The sequence below is a fragment of the Suillus discolor genome, assembly GCF_016758755.1.
Source record: "Suillus discolor strain FC423 chromosome Unknown F5147scaffold_30, whole genome shotgun sequence".
Taxonomy (NCBI): Eukaryota; Fungi; Basidiomycota; class Agaricomycetes; order Boletales; family Suillaceae; genus Suillus; species Suillus discolor.
Window position 1 is genome coordinate 155,327 of NW_024541277.1, and position 17,754 is coordinate 173,080.

Below are 17,754 nucleotides of genomic sequence, written 5' to 3' on the forward strand. Positions count from 1 at the left end.
TTGTGTCTGTTGAATATTAGATTGTGTTATACTGCATGCATGTAATATTTACAAGGCTGTCTTAATGTAAGCCCACCACTATCAAAATAATTAAACACAGGGGCATTTTCAATAGCCAGTGCACAAGCTTCTGCCTCAGCTTGGGCCCAGCACAACTTTGCTTATAAGAAAATTAATTCTGACTGAGCATTGCAATGATGAGTATGGTAGCTGTCAATGTCAAGGTATGATGCCATCAGTCCCACAGCAGATTTGACAATGCATCTCAGAGTTACTGAGAATAAGGTGATGTTATGTATAACTGAGATTGGAATAGGACACATTGCTAAATAGCAAACCATCAGACCATTGATTCACTTCTTGGTGTCAAAGTCTCTTATGTATAATCCAATGCTGCTCTAAGTGATGGATGGCCTAGCTGCACAAAGACACTTCCAGCTAACATTAGTCCCTCTTTTCTTCCATGAATTCTTGCTATATAATCACATTCCTCATACAACCCCCAGCAGTATTTTGCAATAACACCTTCTTCTGTGCTTCTAACATCTGCTCCCCAACTATTTGCCAAATATCACCAATATAAAGTCAGCCTTTAAGCAAAAAGTACAGGAGATACATATAATTCAGTGCAGAGCTGTATAGTGAACATTAGTAAGTCCAAGATGTGCAGAAATACACCTTAGTAATATTAACTGACCTTCTCTGTTGGTATGAGTTTTATGAAGAAATCTAACCATCTAGGACTGGGTAGTACATTGGAAAGTTCAAACATGCTGACTTGTGTAGCTGAGGAGTTGAACAACGGAAGACACAAGGGAATCAACATTGTAAATGATAGTTGAGAGTAATGAGAGTAATGAGTTTGTTATATTATCTCATTCCCATTTGTACTGAATTACAGTAGCAATTGAACACTGAAATGATTTCTAACAGCTGGTCATCAAAATTACTTCTTAGCCATTGGAAAATTCCTAATTACTGGCCACATGGCAAGATAGCACTGCCAAGGGTAAAAGTGCATTAAACACTAATAAGACATACTTATTAATGCAAATACATGAAGTGAACTCACTAAGCAATTATTGTCTATGATCTCATTTCAAAGATAGGCTGTTTAGACCATCAATAAAAGACCTCTGATTCTGTAGTTGGTGATAGGTACAGCATCCCCATACCTTCAGAATTATTCACTATTCAAGTATATCTAAGTCAGCACACTCCCAACATTCTGACCGGTGTCTACAGTAAATTGGTTCATCTAAGGGTCTGGACAGCTGCATTTATTTTGTAGTTTGTTTCATAGTTTATTTTGTTTGTAACAATACATACAAACAACCATGACAAGGTCATCACATCATGTACCATATGAAATGCCTCCAGCTAATGAAATCTAGTATTTCCACATACTGTGGATGGCCGCTGCAATGATTGCTCCACTTGTTATGGGTCTTATAATTGCCTACATGACATCATCCCTTGAGAAACAGCCCTACCATACCTCACTCCTCACTAGATATGTATGAGTGCAAGAACTCACCAATGGACATCCTGACTAGATCAAGACTGAGCTCAGAATGAGAAAGTACATTTTCCATACTCTTATATATGAGCTTTGAACTTGTGGGCTACAGAATTCAAATATATTCTGCTTGACAAGCAAGTTTCCATATTTCTATATATATGTATGATAGGGCTTTCAAGCTGTCATATTGCAAAATATTTTCAGCACTCACACACAACCACACAAAAGTATGTTCATATTGCGAAATATTCATTATCTCACATGTTATCAAATATTCCAAGAGAGTCCTGCTTGCTCTATCTTTGGCTCCCTTCTACAACAAATTTGTATATCTTTCACAGGATGACACCTATTCCAGCAGAAATATCAGAGAATTCAAAACTCTTTCCATACTTTGAAGGGGCACTTGGAGCTATGGATGGTACACACATTGCATGTTATCCATCTATGGCAGAAAGACAGCTTTCATGAAACCAAAAAGGTTTTGTTAGCCAAAATTGTCTTGCATACTGTTCATTTGATCTTTGGTTCCAGTATGTGAGTGAGCCACTGAAAGAGCGATACATTGCACTGCCAAACAGCCAAAGGTGCAATGAAGCATGAAAGCACATTGTCGAGCCGAAGGATATATATGAGTGTTTTGCGGATGCGAAAGTGATGCGATGCGGCAGTGAAATGGGAGGAGTGTTTGATGGTAGGTGCGAACATTAGCGCGGCCATTAGAGAAGTGCACGCAAGAGTAGGCCGAAGGCTTAGATTTTCAGTTAAGTGCTGCATGAAAACAGATGATAATTTCAATAGGGTGTAAAAGAATGATACATGAAAAGTCATAAGTACTAAGTATATATGATAGCATGCTGAAGTGCTGTTTGGAGCCGAGTAGGTAGCAGTAATATGTAACAAGGGTCCATAACGCAAGTAATGAAAATATAAACAATATAGCTTCAGAGATATGGTCAGTCTAATGCAAATGAAATTAAATACGCACCAATGGACAAGTGGAGGACATGGATAGGACGGAGGAAGGATGCACAACAGAGCTGAAGAAAAGCAGATGCAAGCCAATGTACGCACGTGAATCACAGCCGTCAGCCAATTGCGGAAAGGATGCGTGCCATGCAAGTGGTAGTGTGCACAGTGTGAGGGCCTAAGGGATGCTGAAAAAATAGCCTCTATGAGGCTACAAGGACTCCAAGTCCTACACTGGGAGGTTGCTTCATTGGTCCAGTGAGTGGCTGAACCTACACTCGCAGTGTTGTTGACATGCGCTGTAGTACTCTTCCATTTCGCCATTGGCAAGGAGTGGTGTGGATGTTGTAGCAGTTGGGTTTGACAGGGACAGGTGCCAGGGGTCCTGGAGAGGTGTTCAAGGTCATAGGTAGCACATATATAGCTCATGTCTTAGGGTTAGGTCATACATCTCTTCCACCAGCATTGGCTGTGTGTTTGCTTGTCTGAGGCTTAGCTTAGCTTTGGCTTTGGCTATTTGCTACCTTGGGCACTGAAAGCTAGACAAATCCTAAGTATGAATCTCACACACAAAATTAAGACTTGCCTTTTCGAAGGCTGCCTTCAGAGCAATTTTGAGCAATTCAAAGATATTGTCGGAGTCAGGGCCAAGTATACACTCAAACAGTAGGGTCTTTTTGTCAGCGGACCAACAAGTAGTTTGCATCACCTCATCCACAGGATCACCACCATCTTCAAGATTGACATCAGGTGGGAAGATATTCTCATCTGCCTTTGTGTTTGTCTGCATGGCCTTGGTTGTGGATCCACGAGGCTTCTTCACAGATCATAATTTTGGAATGTTTGTGCCTGCACGAGCATGTTTCGCACTAACTTTGGTAGGCATAGGTGTTCTGGGCTCAGGACGTACTAATGGCAATGACAAGAGCGCCGTTTGAGCCTCTCCACCCCATCCTAAGTTGAAATTAGTCATAAATACTGTTGCCAACCAAAAAAGACCTACCATGGTTACCATAGTAGTCCAGGCCTACGTCATGGTCATCCACACCCCTTGTGGTGACTCCTGTAGTGCTGTTGGCGGTGGTCGAGTGCACCAGTGGCTGGTGTTGCATGGTGCGATATGCTTGATCTCCCCACACATGCTGCCCACTATAGATATGCGGTGGTGGCCCGAACAAGGAGTTGGCACTGGGGGCACTGGGAGTACTACTTGGAGTCGGCAAGTTGGACGGCTGCGAATGTGCAAGCTAGTAATAGTGTAAATTTGTCTGATCATTATGAACAAGATACACTTACAGCAAGGAGAGCCTGTGCATACTCATCCAATTCCCAAGCCATCAGAAAGCAGCTATTATGGGTATGAGCTGAATATATATATCAGCTCATGTTCCCACTATTCAAACAAACCTTACCTGGGCCACTAGCAATGGTTTCTCCTATACTGAACAACTTGCATCATGATCAACAGAATGGAGTGCACATTATTTGTGGGTGTTGATAGATGCCATGTATCTGCTGAACATTAAGTGATGACAGGTAAATAGGGAACTGCAGGGGTAAACCCCCAGGTATCAGAGGTGAAACCCCTACCCCTACCCGCTCATATACCCACACTCGCCAGGTGGGTACAGGTTTGGCCATGGGTAACAGTATGAATGACCCCAGGTAAAACCCATGAGGAGTATACCCGGGGGTCAGGGTATGATTTCTATATACAACGCAACAAATACATGTAATGACTAGCCTATCTCAATCCTATCCCATTCAGGCTCCATTTCCTGCTCCTCTCCCTCGAGATCTGGTAGGGTTGTGACTTTGTGAATATCCTCAGGCTTGATGAGATTCAGCATACTCCAGGACCTGAGGCACAGAAGTGCCCGTGTGGACTGCACTGAGAGACGGGACCTAATGTGGGAGAGGAGTAAATGTCCACAGCTGAATAGCTGCTCGACATCAATGGATGTTGCTACGAGTCCCATAAGCCACCTCATCATGCAAAGTAACATATCACATACCAGGGATACTCAGGTAATCAATCACCATTAGTGACAGACATGGGTATGACACACGATGGGCACACCACCAAGTGATGGCATTATCAACATGTTCGATGTCAGAATTAAGGTAGTGGTCCAATTCAGACCCTAAGTCAGCAGGTTGTGGTGGCACTAGTGTAGGAAGATTGTCAAATATATTGTTGCTCTGAAATTTATTCAGTGCATAGAATAATGTAGGGAAAAAGAAACATACCTGCTTCTCATTTGCCAGCAAATGATTTTCTATCAACTCAAAGTCTAAATTGTTGACAGTTGATAAGTATGAATGCTGGAATTCGTGGCGAACAAGCGACTGTGCTGTTTGGATCCATTGGTCTTCCCAGTATGCAACCTTGAAGTAAGATAGCTTATGGCGCGGATGTAAAACTTAATGTAGAAAGATGTTAACTACAAACTCCAGTAAAATGCTATAAAATACATACCCATAGCAATGCGATAAACTTCTGAACTATCTGTAAGTTTGTAGTAACGGTTCAGAGTTTTCTTTGCGAGTCGAACAGCCACACAAATCAGTGCAGAATATTTCTTGTTGTGCGAGTATGATGTGAGCTCCTGGTCAATATGATCCATGGCAGGGATCATGGTAGCCAGGTTCGGGGTCGCACAAGAGAAATACAAAGTTGCATCCTTGAGAATCTAGTAAAAGAACATGTGGTAAGCACGCTTTGATTGCTGTCATGGTGTGACAGCTACACACCTTCATTACATCTCGCAACTGTTTGACTATTTCCCGCTCACGGTCAGCCAACTCATACTTACGCAGAACCAGATCCCGATGTTGTGTAACATTGTTGACAGCTTTCCTATGCTCAAGTGCATAATTCAGCATATCAAACGTAGAATTCCAGCAAGTGGCCACGTCACATGGCATCAGTGTCACAGACTTGTGGGAATCTTGGAGAATCTGACATCATGCAGGGAGTACAATAGTTGTCGAGTGGATGTTTCTGTAGGCCAGCTTTCGCAACTAGAACACAGATTGAGTATTTAGGTAAGTGGGGTTTTCTTTACCTACCTTCACAAGTGCTAACTTCACAGGTTGAATTTCTCTTTCTAGCACATTCCATTCATCCGGTTCCAACAGTTTGACCTCATTCACCCACCCTTCGTTGTTATCAGCCACATCAGCAGTGCACTGATTGACTCCCTCCTCATCCTCTGCTTTGTCCAATTCACCTGCTTCATCTGTGTCTTCTTCATTGTCCACATTCCTGTCTGCTTCGGCAAGCGCTTGATCAGCATCACATTTCTTTACATCGAATTCTCAAATCAAAGACTTGGCTACAAGATTGACTGTGTGGAGAAAACAACAGGTATGTGTTGTTGCCCCTCCAAATGCCGGGGCCTTATTACTCAGCTCCTGAACCATAACATCATTATTTGATGCATTGTCGCAGGTTACGCACAAGATCTGCATGCCCTCACATTAGTGCCGAGTAAGTCCAATGATTTTTTTCTTGTCCGTTACCTGTTCTGATAACCCAAACTCCTCTAGCATCTTTTCAAATGTGTGCACGAGCTCCTCGCCTGTGTGAGACTGTGACCACATCAGCCAATATTCTGCTATCTCAGTAAGTAGCCACCTTTGCAACCTCGATTATATCTAACATTAAGCTTAGGGGCTCACCGTTATGCTCGAAGTGTGCCGAAAAGGCAACAAAAGCTCAATGGTTGGGAGATGACCATCTGTCAATGGTGAAATTGATTCTCCCTTCATATTCCTGGTAAGTTTGGTCATTTTCATATATTTCATTTGAATATAAACTCACCCGCAGCAATTTAGCAACACATTGGCGAGTCCGCACAAATACAAGCTGAACATCATGCAAAACAGTGGATGGAGAAGGTAAATAATACTCTGGTCTGCCCATCTTCATCAAAGACTGAAACCCTGGATCTTTGACGATATTGAACAGACGCAGACTCCCAGACACCCAGCGCACTATTTAGGACCTGCAGCAACATGCCTTAGACTTCAGCAAAAAATTCAACAGTTTCATACCTCGTTTCTGCACTTGTGTGTTGGCGGTGAGAGTAAGTGACTTTTCCTTGGCCTTTCCGTGCGAATGACATGGTGATTGACCCATCTCGTAGAACACTACCAATGATCTTGGACCAGATCTCATTAGCATCTTTTGCCTCATCTGCGGCTCACAACACATCAGCCCCCCAACACGAATGCACGTGCTTGCACATGTTGCCAGTTGAGTGTGCATCTCCTTTGTCGAGGAAACATCTGACATCGGCCTTGCAGCCTTTTGCCTGGCACTTAAACTCGTGTGCACGGTGTAAAGAGTTGGTTCTATGTGGGTGTTACAAATATGTTACCTTAAGACTCAGAGTGCGAGTGAGATGTTCGTCCCAAAGAGACTGCCTATAGAAATGCTCCTTGTTATAAAGCAAGGGATATCTTGTTAAGATCGAAGTGAGAGAATGAAAGTTACCAAGAGTGCACTCGGTGTTCCGAGGATGTGTCCGAAGTACCGGAGTACTTGTCTGAAGTGGTCTGAAGGTGGTCCGACATCAAGAAACGAAGGTCCAAGGTTGCGCGAAGCGTCCGAAGAGCTTCCGATGAACAGCGATGGTTCCGAGGTAGAAGTATGGTGTGTATGTTGAAGTGTAAGACTTGCAAAGTAAGACTAAGCAAAGCCTATCAGGAAAACTAAGACATAGCAAGATGCGAAATGGCAGCGGTCAGGCCAAACAATCGTTCTGAATGGACAAGAAAGATTGATTGCGCGAAGTATGACTATCCGAAAGTGACTCTACTGACTATGACTCATAGCAGGGAAGGTGAAGTGAAGTGCGAGTAGCTAGCGAGGCAGATTATATCCTACAGCGTGAATGTCCGGAAACTGCATAGGCAAAAACAGTAGCGAGATAAGGCATCCGAAATGTAATAAGACTTGAGGCGAGCCGCTACAGAGATATGCATGTAATAACGCACAAGGTGTGTTGTTATACGTATAACCAATGGGCCGACAACATATGTGCCCCTAGACATAATCAATAACTGATAACCAAGTGAAAAACGCACCAGCGAAGTCAAATGGACACGGACGGGACATGGTACGGAGGATCGGAACTGTATACAGGCCTCGGAAATGGACGGACAACCTTCGGATGACTCAGATGAGCGCATGGAACTCTCAGAAGGTAAATGGAGTGTCGAGGAATATGTGTGTGGGATACCTATGGAATTGGCAGGATACGAGCCCAACACCGATCCGAGTGCTACAATGGCATCCATTGATTTCAACAATCCTTGGTGTGGGATCAAAAGATGCGTAAACAGGCGAGTTCCAATCCTTCATCATCTGTTCTATTGATTCATTAAAATCATATCAATTCATAGTGTGTTGAACATACTCAGCTGGTCTTCAGAAGTATCTTCTTTGCTCTCCGACTCACTCTTGCTGCTTTGTGATCCACTCTCACTCTCTTTGGAATCCAAGTCAACCTCATTGGTGGATAATGTGGCTTCCTCTTCCTCAGTGTGAACTATGGCACGACAACTCATCACTGCTGGTGCCAGGGTTGGTGATTTTGAGGGTTCAATTGATGATGTCACAGAACCTTGGTTGACTGCTGTGAGATTTCCAGTGGAGGCATTCCCAGCTGCTGGGTGAGTTTTTGCCTTCTTTAGTTGTGCAGTAGTGTTATCTCCATCTGCATCATTGACAGGCTTCTGCTTCTTTGATGTGCCTATCACCTTCTCTTCCAGGGCCACTTTGGCTTTGGTTGTCATTTTGGTGACACATTTTGCTGGACCCAAGAAGATATTGAGTTGCATAGTGGCTGGCGAATTTCTATGGCTGGATTGGTGTATGTCAAGAATATGTGTTAGAGTTTGATACATTTTGCAGCTGTACAGTACCCTCTTTAGGTAGTCACATCTTTATGAAGTCATGTGTCTTTTTTTAAAACAAAACCCATGATCAGGGTGCAGGTAGGGGTGTGGTACCCCAAACCTGGACCCCTACCCCTACCTGGGTGGTACCCCTACCTGTGACCCGTGCGGGTTACCCATACCCATGGAGTACCCTACAGGTAAACTCAGCTGGGCTGAGCTGGCGAACTGAGCCCTATTTATCACTTTGTCTTTAGATATAATTCAGTGGACATGTGATCTGAATTTGCCATTTATATCTATAAAAACCTTTTTCTTGTTGGTTTCCTGATGTAGTAGTGTGTGTCTCCAATACCTCTATCTGTTCATCCAGTTTTCTCCAAAATCTGACATCTGTGACATTCGAATTCTTCATGTCTAGTTTGAGTACAGACTACTAGATATGGATTCTCTTAAGAACCATGTTCAGATAGGGTCAGGTCAATTCTCGTGATGAATATTACTATCATCCTAAATGTACTTCCGCATCGACCCCCTTATAGGTGGTGTCCTACTGAATGTTATGACCGGATAATTTAGTATTTTAGAATTTTCAAACTCCACCAGTCCTTCTTACCTTTTGCTCGTCAGTCTCGTCGTCGTTGCCCGTCCTTGTTGAATATGTCTTCATATAAATCAGCCGCGTTCAGAAACAAACTGCCCTCTGATCCCTCGGAATCAAAATTTCACCCTCAAGTTCCAACACTCCAAGAACTATTCCCTGCCTGGTCAAATGAAGGTGCGTCCTTATTTTGCAACATGACGTTTCGTTAATTATCCATACTTGCAGATCTCCAGTCTCTCCTCAATGAGGTCGGTGGTGATCTTGAGCTTGCAGTCACTCGAATCAGTGAAGGTATGTCGTATTCGTTTTTGCATTTTTATTGTCATGGTTTTGTTAATTCCGTAACAACCCATAGGGCACGCAGAACAATGGGGTTCAGTTACGCGCAAAAAGGACAAAAAGACTCCTGTAGCTCAGCACGCACCGTCAAAGGACCCAAGCATCTCACGTAGTGACTCGCGCGGCGGTCGAGGTGGACGCGGGGGACGCGGTGGTTCTGGTAGAGGCGGTCGTGGTCGGGGTGGCGCACGGGGTGCACCTGCAGTCAATGGCCATACTTCTTCTCGTGCCAAAGCTTCTGCCCCCGCTCCCGAAGACAAGCCAGCGCAGGTTGAGGATCTCACTGAACATGCTGTTGACAAGCCAGAGTTGAATGGAGGTTGGAGTGTTGCGCAGGATGCAAATGAATTGATTACAGCTACAACCTGGCCTTCAGAGCCTACAATTACTGAATCGGCTCCTGCTCAATCGCAGCCCACAATTTCTGCTTCGTGGGGTGCTAACACTGGTTGGGGTAATGCGGCTACTGTGTCCAAACCTCCTATATCATCTGCTAAACTCCCGGCAACTTCCAAACTTTCCTGGGCTCAGATTGCAAAGTGCGCGTCGATTAAGATTTTGGTTTGATATTCCGCAGCTAATCATTACTTGTGCGCAGACCACAAGAGAAACTCGTCGCAGCGTCACCCCCTGCACCTCCTTTACCATCAGTCATCGCCCCTGCACCCGAATCAGCCTTTGAACACGCCCCTCTCCCATCAGCTGTTAATGGCAATGCAGAACCAGTATCTGAAGGTTGGGAGGATCCGACAACCGTCCAGCCTCCTGAATGGGATGATGAGCCTCAACCCCAAGCCCAACACCAATCCCCTGTAGACGCTTGGGTTTCTTCTCAGCCTCTGTCGATGTCGGAGCCAGAACCCGTACCAGAGCCCCCTACTATAGTACAGGAGGAACTCGCCGCTCCCGCGCCAGAACCTGTGGCTGTCGTGTCAGCTCTTCCGACCCAAATTCAAAAGCAGGATGCGCCCACTCGGTCCAAATCGCCTGTATCTCTTTCTTCGCGGCCCGCGGTTCGTAGCAAGTACAAGGGCATCGATCAAGCTGTTGTCATGCCTTTGTCGACTGGTTTCACCCCTGGCCTGGACAAAGTAGGCATGCAGTTTGGAAGTTTGAGTCTTGGTGGAGACGTCATCGAGCCCACGCCGTGAGTCAAAATTTAGAACTGATATGAGGATCATCAACTGATATTTTTTGGTCAGCGTCGAACCTTCCGTAGTCGAACAGCAGCCATCCCCACAGCAGGCCACACAGCCACTCTCGCCTCTTGCGCCTCCTGCACCTGTTCAGCAACAAGAACCTCAACAGATCACTCCCGCGCCTGCACCGTCTGTCGCCACCTCTATCGCTACTTCTCCCTCGCAGCCTGTTCTCCCGCCTCCAGTACAGCCTGTTCTTCCACCTTCGCAAACAACTCAATTTGCACCTCCCCAACCTACAGCACCAATCCCGCAGGTACCTCAACATGCTCTTACACCTTCAATGTCCCTTCCTACACTTCCGCCGTCGAGCACCAGCTTCACCCAGCAGCCTCCCTCGCAACCGCAGCACCAGCCTCAGCATCAACACCAGCACCAGCCGCCACACCAGCCGCAGCCGCAGCATCAACCTCAACACCAGCCTCAACACCAGCCTCAGCATCAACCCCAGCACCAACCTCAGCAATTACCACAACTTCAGCCGTATGCTGCCCACTTGCATTTAGACAGTCCGCAAACACAGTCTCAACAATACAGCCCTGCCCAGCAGGTGCAGGCCCAGTCCGCAGCGTACTTCCGGCAAGATGCACCATACTTCAATGCACCAACGCCTCCTCAACAGCAGGACTACAGTGCATCCATGAGTGGCGGTATGGGTCCCTTTGGACAGATTGGGACGCAGCATCAGCAGCACCAATCGCAAGGTAGCCACCTGAGCGGCTTCGGAGGTAGTGAATACTATGGTGACAATCAACGTGTCAGTACACTATTCCGGCTTATTGTACCTTGTGTTCTGATTATAAGTGCAGCAAGGGTTTTATGACTCTTATGCGCAATCTCCAGGGTTTGGCGGCAATCGCAATGTCCTAGGTCATGATGATGTCAAGGGTCTTCCTACCTCACAACACCAGCACCAACATTCACAACCCCCCTCGTCGGTCATCCCTCCCTCTACATCTCAGTCGTCGCAGCCTGCTGCCGCAAGCACACAACAACCCTACGCCCCGCCGATGCCCTACTTTTATCCGTATCCTCAAAACCAGTATTATGGCAGTCCCTACAACCAAGGTTACCCTACACCCTTTGTTAAGTACCCTGCTCCTACTCCGCCAGCAATGTTCCAGCATCAACACCAGCCCGCAAAACAGAGTGACGGGTTGAGTATGGGTGCGGGCGTTCAGCGCGGATTTGGCGGGTATACCGATGATATTGGGTACCACCAGCCCTCGCAGCAGCAGACGCAAAACAACCACCATACATCCAGTGAGAGGCAATTGTACGGACATGGACAGGGGTTTTTGGGTCGGGGAGTAGCTGCACAGAGCGGGTCGCCTGAGGCATCTTACCGCAAAGATTCGGGGCAAGGGGTTGGTGTGCAACAGCAACCTGCAGGCCGCGGCGTGCGAGGACAGTACCCGCAGGTGCAGGCTAATTCAGAAGGCACTTTCTACCCATACCAGCCAGGTCGCCAATACTGGCAGTAGGTGAACGCGTAAAGGGTGCTTTCTGCCTAGTCTCTATTTTTGTACGTATATGTTATTGATACTGACCAGTGTCCATATACGCGTTCTGTTCGTGTTCACGCTCATACTGTTTCTTCTTTTTGCTCTTGATATCACGTTTCTATAGTCTGCATCATGTGTTGCATTGCAGTACCGTTCTAGCACCACTTTCTCATATTGTGAATAAGACTGGGAGAGCTCATCGATTACGAGAAGCTCCCCGACGTGGTAGTATCAGGCCAGGCTGGTCATGAGCCTAATGTACATCGTGATCTAATCATGCGTTTTGCCTAGCCGCCCTCACACGATCTCGAGAAAAAATTTGGACGAATACACGATGCAAAGGTGCTCAATATATATGCCGTGCGTCATCTGAGTTATTTCGACACGATGCGGCACTGTGTTGCATTTGTTGCAGGCAGTATGCGTGAACGGTACAATATTGTTTATAGTACAATCCCATGGTCCAAAGAGCACGTGACGCGGGCGCTCTACGGTACCATCGACGATGGTATGGTGTTCTTGACCTACATGCTCAAGGAACCCTGACATTCAGCATTGCTGCTGCAAATACTCGCGAATCATGTCATTTTTGGCTCCTAATAGAAAGATAGCAATAGTAACTGCGCATATATGCCCCTGGCCCTATAGTAATGTATCAGCCTGAATATTGTTTACAAAACTTAAGTACATTGAGAAGTTATTATAGGCTAAGACTCTTGAGTCAGGGTGCTGCTATCAAGGAAAATTAAGTGTCAAAGGACCAGCGCTCGAGTGGGTTACTGGTAGCTGGTCGCGGCATTGCATGCGAGGAACTTCATGATGGCAAAGGAACAAGGAAGGATTCCATGAAGACGGAGTTAAGACTTGAAAAGCTTTTGTTACCTCGCGCACTGCACATGCAAGCAGCAGACACGGTAAATGTGAACGTTGCAAAATTCAATATGCAGTCAGTTGTGAAATGAGTACTACATCAACGGATACTGTACACTTATTCGAAGACTATCGACAAAGACAACCCAAATGAAAACGAAGCGGAATTGAAATTTTTAAAAAGAACATGGTTAATGGTCGCGAGCGAAACCCGAATCTCTGACATGCATAGCGACTGTGAACGATCAATGAGATCATGGCATGAGTGAGCAAGAAAGAAATTCATACCACTTCAAAACGTTCAAAGCAGTCCGAGCCAAGACCAATCCCCAAACAGGGGCGAAGAATCTTTCACCCAACCCTCTATAAACGTACTCTTTCCATGTTCTCGACTCTTCTTCTCCAGCCACGCGATCTTTTCGGTAGTGCCCTCCCCGTGTTCCTCACAGAGTTGCTTCAGGATGATGCTCCGACTCAATCCGGGATATCCGCTCATGACTTTGAGTATGTACTCTCCCATAGCATCAACACCGGTGTCACTAGTAACCTGCGTCATAACCCAACCGCGGTTGATGCGGAAAATCATTTTAGCTCCTGGATCATCAATTACAAAGCGAACTGCTTCACCGCTCGCAGTGAAGAGGAAGTAATCGACATTTCGGTCGGCTTCAAGCATCTCGGCTTGACGCTCCGCAGCAGGGGTGCGTTTACCCTTACAGGGATTTACGCCAATGTCTCTGAGGCTCGTGAGCTGCCGACCTTCCTTGTCAAAGTTGCGAAGCATTTCGGCGGTGGGATTGGAGTCGCCGAATGCCCAAAGGGAGTCTCCCTTGGTTCCGCTTAGACCCTTCGACACTGGCTTCTTGCCACAAGCCCGTTTGTGAAGAGACCAGTCTTGTTTCTGGCAGGATCTAGTGGATGCAACATCATGAGGGAGTTATGAAGACGAAATTAAAGGACTTCTACTCACTGAGATAGTGCTGCCGCGGTCCGGTCCAGAACCATGGTTCGAACCGGACTTTTGGTCCGGTTCTCCGCGGTTCGGTCCATGGTTCTTGCGCCAGCTAGAACCGGACCGGAAAACGGTTCTCGGTTCTAGGTCTTCCCAAACGGTCCAGTTCTGGTTCGGCCTTCCCGAACCATTCCGAACCCTTATCGACTTCGACTTCGACAACATCTGCCTCGACATCAGACTGTCGTCTTCGGGATTCACGTTGTTGATTAATCAAGCTACATTTAGCCTTTTCGAAGGTAAGCACTAACTAATTAAACTCTCAAGTCTCTCACCAACTCGCCTCTATAACAGGAGGTTCTGTTCATTGAGGACCGGCTACAACACTGCGCAAGACTACCTTTTACTGGAGGTGGATATATTAGGCGCGATCAAGGTGGATTTTGGAGGGATTGTGTCTTGCACTATGCTGCAGAGGTGCGTATTATGATTTGTACTCTGAATGCTGATGGCTCCCTCGAGGGCCAGCACTCATCACTACCAGCACACAACCCATCACACACCACGCTACCTGCGCCTATGTTGATGCCTGCCACCTCACCGCATCCCCTCTCACTCGCTTGCTGTTCTTGCCGGCTGACTTTTGCTGGCTGGCTCGCCGTGTCTCACTCACCCACTGTCTCTCGCTCACTGTCTCACATGCCCGCTGGCTGCTCTCGCCCACTGTCTCTCACCCTCTGTCTCTCGCCCGCTGTCTCTCACCCCGCTTTCAAACCAATATTCCACGACGACTCGACAAGAGAACAGAGGGGATCCATAGGAACGGCAAAGACACGCATGCTAATCTACTGCCCACCCCCCTTCTCCTCCAGAAGACATGCCATCGAGCTGTGATACGCCTCGCCACTCTACCCCAATGCCACCCTCTCCACCCACATCTCAAACACGTCATCAAGCACCAAAACATATCCCGGCACCATTCATCACTCGACAACCTTCCAAATATACCCCAATGATGTCGAAACAATAGATCCGCTGCAAAACTCGGTCAAAAAGCAACCAATAGTCTACGGATTGCTCAAGTCACGGTGGAGGGGTAGGAGCCGCAGCCGTACTAACCCGCAAAGGTGTATACTAAAATACCATCTAGGATCCGACCGCAAGCACACCGCATACAAAGCTGAGGTCGTACATTGGGACTTGAATGAGCTTTCGCTAATATGCTCGAGTAAAAGTCGTGTCATTCACACAGCAGGGAAACTAACATTTTACCACCTTTTTCCGCCAGTGAAATCACATCCTAATGGCGGTTAACCGGCAGCTTACTTCAAATTGCTTGTCTGGATCAGATGCCGCAGGTTCACATTCCCCATGGTAAGCATTGGTTGTTATTGTGTTTTATTTCATTCTCACCATTTGTATAGATCAAATCAGTTAGCTCTTGGATCAGCGGCTACAGAGGCAGAGAGGGGTATGTAGCCATGTCATTGGAGTAGCTACTCGATGTGTAAACTAGTATTTCAATGTTTTTTTTTCATGCTCGCTGCTGAAAATTTTCGGGTTCAGTTCGAGTTCGGACCAGAAAAAAACCGAACCGGACCACAGAGAACCGTTCTCTGTGGTCTGGTTTGGGGTTCGAAGATTTTGCAGAACCGGTCCATGGTCCAGTTCTCGGTTCTCGTCCAGGACCCTCTGAACCAGACCGAACCGGACCATGGCAGCACTACACTGAGAACAATAATGTATCTCGAAGTTGAGTTTCGCTTTGCAAACACTGCACACCATGAAACGAACACCTTGTCCTATTTCTTCTGGAGTCTTCGTGCAGTTTTCACAGCGGACAAGAGGTTTATCCCTGGTAGTCGTTTTGGCCTGTGCTAAAGCTCGAGCGACATATCCCTTTGTATTCTCCATGAGGTACAGGACCCCCTTCATCCCCTTGCTACGATTGGTGATGTCACTTACGACTGAAAACACTGAGGACAGAACAAAGTGTCCTGTTCATGGAATGTTAGACTCGCATGATGTTATATGAGCGGGAAACACTCGCCGATAAACTTATTCCTATTGATAGTCGCGACTTCGAACAGAAGCTTTGTGCTTTGGGATACTTGTCTTCGAGGTGGAACATCGGCGGCCGGGGTCTGTACCCACCATGGATTTGGCAGGTTCGACGCCTGTTCCCACCATGAGTTTGGTAGAAATGCTGGTTGAAGGGATGACTCGGATAACTCTAAGACACGAGCGAGAAAGTCGACGAAGCCCTTCCCACCCTGCATCAGAAGGTTCGAAACTGTGACCTCCGGGCAAAGAGCACGACAATCTTGCCCCCACAACGTACGTGCTTCACAAGCCCCCTTCAGGCCTTCATGGATATGTCTCTTCTTCTCCGCAACATTCAACAACAACCAGATGGTGTCAAAGTGACCTTCGTCGAACAGTCTATGCAGGATCTTGGCTACGGTATTTTGGACCCTGTGAAAATCCCGGTGGAAGAACTTTATGGTGTCAGGAGTGAAGCAAGAGTCACCTAGGAAACGAGACATCTCCTTGAGGATGTCTGCTGCGGTTGAAGATGCAATCGCCGCTTCCCACTCCTTATCCCACTTGAGCGCATCTTGCTTAACATCAGTGATGTTGAATTTCTTGGACAAGAGTGGAGGAAAATATTTAGGTGTCTTTACAGCATCATCGTCCTTGATTGCCGATGTCATTGCTAGATGATGAGTGTACCGCTGGGAGGGTATGGAAGATCAGGGATATCAACGAGACGTGTTTTATAGCTAATGCCCCATGATGATAATTGGATGCCATCATATCGATAGTCAAGTGAATAATAGTTCCATGATCAATGATGAATATTAATCATGATAGTCTATAAAGAGACAAGCGATGATCTTCCAGACGTAAAATCTGCACTCTGTATGATGTAAAGAACTTACTTATCACCGAGTATATTCCACCCGGGTGTATCTTGCTTGATTCCAGTGATGTTGGGGAAGAGAGGAGGTCGATCTTTAAGTTTCTGTGGCCCTCGGCTGCCAATGCAGACGATAATTGAGCACTCTGAGCTACAGAGCGTATGTGAGATCTAGACCAGACACATTGAAATTTCATGACAATCAGATACCATTATATCGATATAGTCAAATTGCAAGCATGGGCAGTGGAAAGTAGTTCATGATCAATGATGTTGGTCCGTAAAGAGAAGGTCACAGACGTAAAATCCTGCGCTCTATATGATAAGCAAACACTCCTATTTTGGCATTTGCTCCTCGAAGAGAAGCGAAGCCTGACAGCATTGCAGACGAGAAGACCAAATTTGGCAGTGGGGGAGAAGGCCAAACTTACGCCCTGTGTGTATGAGGATAAAGAACTTACTTATCACCACCACGAGGCTCAATGCGGTCTCGAGATCTCATGACTCACACACCGGCGGTTTCAGAGTTTTGCTTCGGGTAAGATTTTAATTGAAATGAGAATGTCAAGTTAGGCATTCGTACTATGAATTGTATCACTGGGATAATGGCAAATTTCGACTGACGGAAAAAATGACAAAGCAAATAACCTATTTCGACACCAATTTGAAGTGTATTTTATACTCGAAATTTTTTCCTTCCGAAAAATATAAACTTCTACAATCCTATTTGGTGGAAAGATAAATTCAAAATTTCGAGGTGCAGAAAAACATTCCGTAAAATATTATGTAATAACGGGCGTGTTGCCACTCTGGGAAATTTTGAATTTTCCCTAAGCTTAAATGAGATTGAGAAAATGCAAAGTTTAAGCAGCGGAAGAATATAATGGGCATTCATTGGGCGCTCACTGGGCATTCATCAAGTATTAGTCGTGCATTCGTAAATAGCTTATGTTGAATATATGTGACA

At 46.1% G+C, this 17,754-nt stretch overlaps 6 protein-coding genes across 6 annotated transcripts; 1 reads left to right on the plus strand and 5 right to left on the minus strand.

The window, feature by feature from the left end:
- Positions 1-3,041: 3,041 nt before the first annotated feature.
- F5147DRAFT_774097 (uncharacterized protein) lies at positions 3,042-3,829 on the minus strand (the record flags this gene model as incomplete). Its single annotated transcript, XM_041441560.1, has 4 exons — positions 3,042-3,308; positions 3,366-3,445; positions 3,495-3,738; positions 3,788-3,829. The coding sequence occupies 4 exons, from the start codon at positions 3,827-3,829 to the stop codon at positions 3,042-3,044; spliced, it is 633 nt and encodes a 210-aa protein (XP_041292379.1).
- A 978-nt stretch (positions 3,830-4,807) lies between these two features.
- On the minus strand, positions 4,808-5,377 carry F5147DRAFT_557103 (uncharacterized protein; the record flags this gene model as incomplete). The annotated part of the gene is made up of 3 exons (XM_041430523.1): positions 4,808-4,914; positions 4,971-5,184; positions 5,255-5,377. Coding segments are annotated over 3 exons (444 nt in total), but the record flags the coding sequence as incomplete, so codon positions are not given.
- A 435-nt stretch (positions 5,378-5,812) lies between these two features.
- F5147DRAFT_577502 (uncharacterized protein) lies at positions 5,813-5,965 on the minus strand (the record flags this gene model as incomplete). Its single annotated transcript, XM_041431398.1, has 1 exon — positions 5,813-5,965. The coding sequence occupies one exon, from the start codon at positions 5,963-5,965 to the stop codon at positions 5,813-5,815; it is 153 nt and encodes a 50-aa protein (XP_041292381.1).
- Positions 5,966-7,697: 1,732 nt separating this feature from the next.
- F5147DRAFT_774099 (uncharacterized protein) lies at positions 7,698-8,296 on the minus strand (the record flags this gene model as incomplete). Its single annotated transcript, XM_041441561.1, has 2 exons — positions 7,698-7,870; positions 7,918-8,296. The coding sequence occupies 2 exons, from the start codon at positions 8,294-8,296 to the stop codon at positions 7,698-7,700; spliced, it is 552 nt and encodes a 183-aa protein (XP_041292382.1).
- A 706-nt stretch (positions 8,297-9,002) lies between these two features.
- On the plus strand, positions 9,003-12,208 carry F5147DRAFT_200300 (uncharacterized protein). Its single transcript, XM_041428551.1, has 6 exons — positions 9,003-9,176; positions 9,228-9,293; positions 9,358-9,880; positions 9,940-10,488; positions 10,544-11,297; positions 11,350-12,208. The coding sequence occupies exons 1-6, from the start codon at positions 9,059-9,061 to the stop codon at positions 12,022-12,024; spliced, it is 2,685 nt and encodes an 894-aa protein (XP_041292383.1). The 5' UTR covers positions 9,003-9,058; the 3' UTR covers positions 12,025-12,208.
- A 764-nt stretch (positions 12,209-12,972) lies between these two features.
- Positions 12,973-16,581, minus strand: F5147DRAFT_753510 (uncharacterized protein; the record flags this gene model as incomplete). The annotated part of the gene is made up of 7 exons (XM_041440253.1): positions 12,973-13,150; positions 13,204-13,826; positions 15,597-15,864; positions 15,979-15,982; positions 16,018-16,140; positions 16,162-16,342; positions 16,367-16,581. The coding sequence occupies 6 exons, from the start codon at positions 16,579-16,581 to the stop codon at positions 13,217-13,219; spliced, it is 1,401 nt and encodes a 466-aa protein (XP_041292384.1). The 3' UTR covers positions 12,973-13,150; positions 13,204-13,216.
- Between the last annotated feature and the right edge of the window lie 1,173 nt (positions 16,582-17,754).

Bases quoted from the DNA above. Each gene is read 5' to 3' on its own strand.
- F5147DRAFT_200300 (XM_041428551.1), top strand. From the start codon at position 9,059: ATGTCTTCATATAAATCAGCCGCGTTCAGAAACAAACTGCCCTCTGAT. The intron at 9,177-9,227 runs GTGCGTCCTTAT...CCATACTTGCAG, and splicing joins CCCTGCCTGGTCAAATGAAG to ATCTCCAGTCTCTCCTCAAT. The intron at 11,298-11,349 runs GTCAGTACACTA...TTATAAGTGCAG, and splicing joins ACTATGGTGACAATCAACGT to CAAGGGTTTTATGACTCTTA.